We start from the raw sequence: 6,000 nt of genomic DNA, 5'->3' as shown, positions 1-6,000 counted from the left end.
TTGAACAAGAAAATACCTTATTAATATATGGTTGGCAAGTTATGAAGCATTATCCTACTCCATGTATCTGATTGATTTCTGTTATGAAAGCAGAGTGGTTCAGAGAAGCCACCTGCCACCACGGCCTTTAATGGACTTATTTTTAGAGAAACAGGTAACCCCAGGAGCTCCTCCAGCAAATCAACTTTCTTGATTTCTAGATCGTTTTTTTTTCAACATGAGTTGGGGATCTGTTATAAAAGTAGGATGTCCTTATGTTTCAGAGCACTCGGCCACCACGGCCTACAATTTCCCTTATTTTCAGAGAGGCAGGTAACTCCGGGACCTCCTCAAGCAAATTAGCTCTTGAAATTCGTAGGTTTTCTAGGGCAGTGAGTCTCGCTATTGTAGCAGGCAATGACTTCAGAGAGCTTGCACCATCGATATTTAAATCCCATAGAGAAGCAGGTAACTCTGGAAGCTCCTCTAGCAAATTAGCCCCACCGATAAATAAATTCCTTAGAGAAGCAGGTAAATCCGGAAGCTCTTCCAGCAAATTAGCCTGAAAGATTGTCAGCCTTTCAAGCACAGTTAGCCTCACCATTGTAGCAGGCAATGTATTGAGATTTCGGACATAGTCGAGAGACAACAACTTGAGGGTACTACTGTTTTGCAGAAGCCATTGTTCCAGCAATGCCTCCATCCATGAGCATCTGGAAACAGTTAGGAAGCTTACAAAGCTGAGGCTTCTTAGTGGTTCGATGAGAAGGAGAGAGAGGTCATCAATGTCAAGCCTCTTGATTTTTAAAGAAGCCAAGTTACTTCCTCGGTCAGTACCATGTGCTTGTTCCCTAGATGAATGTTCAACGAGCTTCTTGCATCCTGATATATGTAGATAATTGAGAGATCTGAATGCATTTTCTGAGGAGGGAATCCGAGAAATATTTGCACAATTAAAAATCAAAAGATCAGTGAGAGCATGAAGGCTTGATGCTGATTCCAGCAGTGGCTCATCAAGTTCGCCGCAGTTTTCTATTGAAAGGTATTTGAGTGCCATGGGAAGGAGGGTGCTCTGGTTATTATCTGCCAATAGCATTGGGCAATCTCTTATTTCTAATTTCTGTAGCGATATAAATTTCCCAAATGCACCCAAGCTTTTAAGAGCTGGACAATTCACAATATCCAAGCTTTTAAGAGCTCTAAATGAGTTTTGTGCAGCAGCAATGGATATAATATTTGCATTTTGTAATTTCAGCTGAGTGAGAGTAGTGATACCATATGATGCCTCAAGTATTGGTAAATCAAGTTCACCACATTTTCCCATGTAAAGTCGTTGGAGTTTTGTTGGTAGGAGATGGCCCTGAAAACCCATCGCCACTAGATTTGGGTTATATGTTAACTCTAAGTATTTTAAGGACGTTAACTTCCCAAACCCATGAGTTGGCAGGTGTACCAATCTATTACAGCCGTTGATGGTTAATTCCTCAATAGCTTGCAAATCTAGATTGTCTTGCTTAAAAAATCCATGCAAGGATATCAACTTGGGGCACCCTTCTATCTTCACTACTCTTAGTGATGATTTTAGGGATAACGGTGCAGGAGTGTTATTACCAGAATTTTGGTACAAATCTGGAAGAGAAGTCAAGCCCACATTCCTAATTCGAAATTCAGTCAGAGAAAGTGGCATATTAGGTAACTTGTCCAGATTTTGACAATCTCGTATATCAAGAATTTCCAAACATGGTATTTTCCCAGAAAATAATTGGTTTTTCCAAAAAGGACAATTATGTAATTTAAGGGATAATAGGTTTAAAGGTCGTGAATCCTCCATCCAATTAGGAGATCTTTGGCCATTATAATTGTTAATTGTCAATTCCATGAGACTGGGAGGGGGTTGGAGGTAATCAATTATTTTCTCAGAGTGAATAGGATTGCTCTCTGAGTTCCATTTCAAGGAGAGCGACATAAGATTATTCTTCCCTAATAAGTTGGCACTCTTAGCTTCAGTATGATCCCCTATATTCTCAATGTTTTCAATAATCATATGTCGGAGGTTTTTTAGTGTGCCCAGTTCATTTATACGTTGACCACTCTCTTGTCCAACAAAAAAGGTTAACTCTTGGAGAGATGTCAGCTTGTGGACTCCATGAATGGTTTGCATTATCTCCTTTGGAAGCCTCATATAACGCAACCTAAGTAGATTGGTCACTCCAGTTGTTTCAATTGCTGAATTGATCGCAACCTCTTTATCTCCTGAAATTTCTAGTACTTGCAAATGATAAAGTTTGTAAACTGAATCAAGGAGAAAGTACTTGAACGTTTCATCAGTGACATAATGAGGTCCATCCACGGATAGATAGCGAAGGTGTGCCAAACATCTTATCTCTTTGGGCATTTCACCGTCTCTGTTTCCATATCCGGATCCACATATTTTCAATAAACGTAAACTTTTCTTAATTAAATTTTTTGGAAGAACAAATGAATATGTATTCCAAGGATAAGTGGTCACAACCAAGCTGCGTAAATTGTCAAGATGGGAGATCTTTTCCATTTCACATTCATGTATGTAAACATGTCGTACAGTGCTAGGAATGGTAATTGATTTATCATTAGGTTCTATTCTACAACATTCTCCGAAGGAAATGTTTTGGGCCAACTCATGCACCAGATCATGCATAACATATCTCCCATCATTAGGTTCAAAGAATGACTTTCTCAAAAGAAGATTGAAGTAATCTTCTCCAATATCTTCTGGCCTTTCTTCTTGACTTGATGGTTGCTGGACGAATCCAGAGCAGATCCACATTTTGATCAAGTCATCTTTATCAAACTGATGATCTTGAGGAAATATGCTACAAAATCTAAAGCATACCTGCAAATTTGCTGGTAAATGGTAGTAGCTCAATTTCAAAACCTCCACCACATCCTTTGCTTTCTCTAAGTTAAATAGAGACCCCTGATTCAAAACTCTTGTCCAATACTGGTGGTCCATACTTGTATTCAGCAAGCATCCGATCACCTTTGCTGCTAACGGACTACCTCGGAGCATTTTTAGTATTTGGTCTCCAATTCCTTGCAAATTTCTATGATTGTCAAGGTTAAAACCATGAAATGCATAACTCTGAAAGAGCAATCGCAACTCTTGCTCTCTTAAGCCCTGTAATGATAGAGATTCATGCTCTGTACTTATCACACTTGCAAGCAAGTCTGCCACTGATTTCATTCTAGTAGTAAATATGATTTTACTACCTTCATTTATAGACCTCAAAGGAGCAAACATTTGGTCCCAGTCACTCCTTTTCTCATCATCCCATATATCATCTAAAACGAGAAGAATTTTCTTTAAATGTATATTTTCTTTTAAGGTCTCTTGAAGTGCATTTAGTGGTTTGTTATTACAATTATTTTCACCTAGTTCACCAAGTATTTTTCTCGTTATATCTTCAACACTGAAGTTAGTAGAAACACAAACCCAAATTGTTTTGTCGAAATGATTCGACCCGCGCATCTCTTGATATGCATATTGTACAAGGGTGGTCTTTCCTAATCCACCCACCCCGACAATACCAAATGAAGAGAGGCGAGCATCAGTTGGCCGCTTTAGCCAATCAATTATCTTGTGCTTCTCAACTTCTCGGCCAAACAACTCTCTTTCAACTAAAAATGAAGTAGTTTCACGGCTAAAAACTCTACTGGCTTCTTGTCGTGAATCAGAAAGATTCTGAATACCAAACTGATTGGCAGCTTGAAGGAGATGCTCCACACCGTTAGCAGCCTGATCCAACATTTTTACAACCTCCTTCAACCTCTCCAAAGTATCATCATTGATTCTATATGATTTTCTCTTCTTTGAACTAGAAGCGGATCCACCCGCCTCATCTCGGCCTTTCACCATATCCTCTAGCTTTTTGTACTCCAACTCATCAAGCATGTCTTCGGATGCTTCAACAGCCAGCCTAAACTTCTCGACCCATTGGCAAAAACTCGGGTCCTTCATCTTGAGAGCTTCGGCAATGCTCATGGCATCTTTGATTTGGGGAAGAGCTGTTTCTATCCTCTTTAGCTCGGCTACACCGTTGGCTGGCAGCTTACGGTTACCCAAGTATGAAAAACCCGTGCTGATGAGTTCCCCAATAACAGCAGACCCCGCCCACTCAGCAATGGTACCTGCCAGTCTTGCAATGGTTGAAAGAGGCATCTTGAAGTTTCTTCTTTCTTTTACTGTGACCGCTTAATTTTTTCCTATAATTTTTTTTTTTTTTTTGAGTTTTGTTTTTTCCTTGCTAGTGCTGCTTGGGAATCACAAATAACTAGTAGCAATTTTTTTTTTCTTTCTTTTGTAAACACGTACTAAATTGGTGATTGAGAATGAAAATAGCAAAAGGCAAAGATTGGTTGGTTAATAAGCAAGAGATTAGAGAGGATCCGAAACAGAGATTGTAAAAGAGAGAAGATGAACAGAGATTGAATGCAGTAACAGAGCTAGCTGGATTGAACGCACTAATCTAGATCTTGACTACAACATCTCAAGACTTTTGCATTATTGTAGAATAACAGATGCTATGTGGCATTCACAGAGTTACAATCCCTGCAGGTGATAAGAGCACACTAGTCAGTGACCCTAGTCTGAAATTCACATTTGTTTTTATTAGAATGTTTTATTAGATTGAAATTTGAAACACATGGAAAAATTTCAAATTAAACTGAACTAAACCAAAGTTATAATTGGGTCATAAAAAGGCAAACCGAACTGAACCATTAAACATAAAAAACTTAACCGTTTGGTCAAACTAATTTGGTTCGATTAAAAACCGAGTAAACCGGACCGATTGAACACCCCTAATCACTTGTGTTATGTTTAGTAATAAATCAATTAAATTGTAATGACAAAATTAGATATCCAGTAAGGTATAAGCAAGGTAAAAGCATAATCACCAGAAAAATTTACCAAAGCAAGGTAAAAGAAAGAAATTAATTATTCATGCCTGACATGTAAAAGCAAGATATTGATTGATTTGATTTGATTTTTTTTTTTTTGAGGACAATGATTGATTTGATACCAAATGAATGAAATGGGAGGTTTTTTATGGAAAAAAAGGGAATGGGACAGCAGCAACTACACATACATTTGCATCTGCGTTTTAATTTGTTTGAATTGAGTTATGTTTGCGTTTTTAGCTAAGTCACTAAGTTATAGGAAACAGATTGAGAATAAGATAGCAAAAGAGATGAGAATTAGAGATTTTGGAAAGAGATACGTGTACCAGATGGCAACAGATCGAGCAGATGGCTGAGATGAGGAACAGAGATCTCGACGTGTAACTCTAATACGGCAAGAGATTAGAGAGAGTCGGAAACAGAGATTGCTTGATAGATTGAATAGAGATTGAATGCAGTAATAGATTGAATCTAGTTGTGTAAAAGGTGAATATATAGAAGCGCATGCACTAGTCTACAGCTTGACTTCAAAATCTCAAGTCTACTGCATTATTTTAGAATGACGGATGCTATGTGGCATTTACAGAGTTACAATCTCTGCAATTATAAACAAGTAATTGGTATTTGGTAAAGGCAAGGTGAAAGCGTCAGTGACCCACCACACTGTCACTAAATGATGTATTGCTTCAATTAGTTTTGAAAATGTGATTTCTCCACTTGTCAATTAGTTTTGAAAATGTGACGGACCATACCAATGTGATTTCTCCACTTGTCACTCTAAAAATACTTAATTTAAAATACCACTGGGCCGTGTGATATTTTAATTTAATATCGGATGGTTGTTTCCATTATATCATTGTTATATAGACATTATTTTTGAAAACAACATAGTAGATTAGTACGTAGTTGGCAGTTACATCTTTAAATTTCAGTTTAAATTTCTTATTTTTTCAAACTAACAAATATTCACATAAGCAAAAATCTCATATACAGTCATGTTGGACTGAAAACTTGCGATGAAAGGAATTATGGTTCATTTTTTATTATTTTTTCAAAATGTAACTTTTATTTAATAGGTCTTGA

The 6,000-nt window shown here is 37.5% G+C and overlaps 1 protein-coding gene across 3 annotated transcripts in view; it reads right to left on the bottom strand.

The window, feature by feature from the left end:
- LOC144548924 (putative disease resistance protein RGA1) overlaps window positions 1-6,000 on the bottom strand; it is a 49,371-nt gene continuing 43,371 nt past the window's right edge. Inside the window, exon 2 of one of the 3 annotated variants that reach the window (XM_078297648.1) lies at window positions 1-523. In XM_078297648.1, the coding sequence (XP_078153774.1) occupies window positions 260-523 (264 nt within the window). In that variant the 3' untranslated portion in view covers window positions 1-259. The remainder of the gene's footprint in view (window positions 524-6,000) is intronic. The other 2 variants (XM_078297649.1, XR_013509501.1) reach the window with 2 other exon arrangements.

Source organism: Carex rostrata, chromosome 34, assembly GCF_964058835.1.
Source record: "Carex rostrata chromosome 34, lpCarRost1.2, whole genome shotgun sequence".
NCBI lineage: Eukaryota > Viridiplantae > Streptophyta > Magnoliopsida > Poales > Cyperaceae > Carex > Carex rostrata.
Note: the sequence above shows the minus strand (reverse complement) of the source record. Positions and strands in the feature narration are given on the sequence as shown.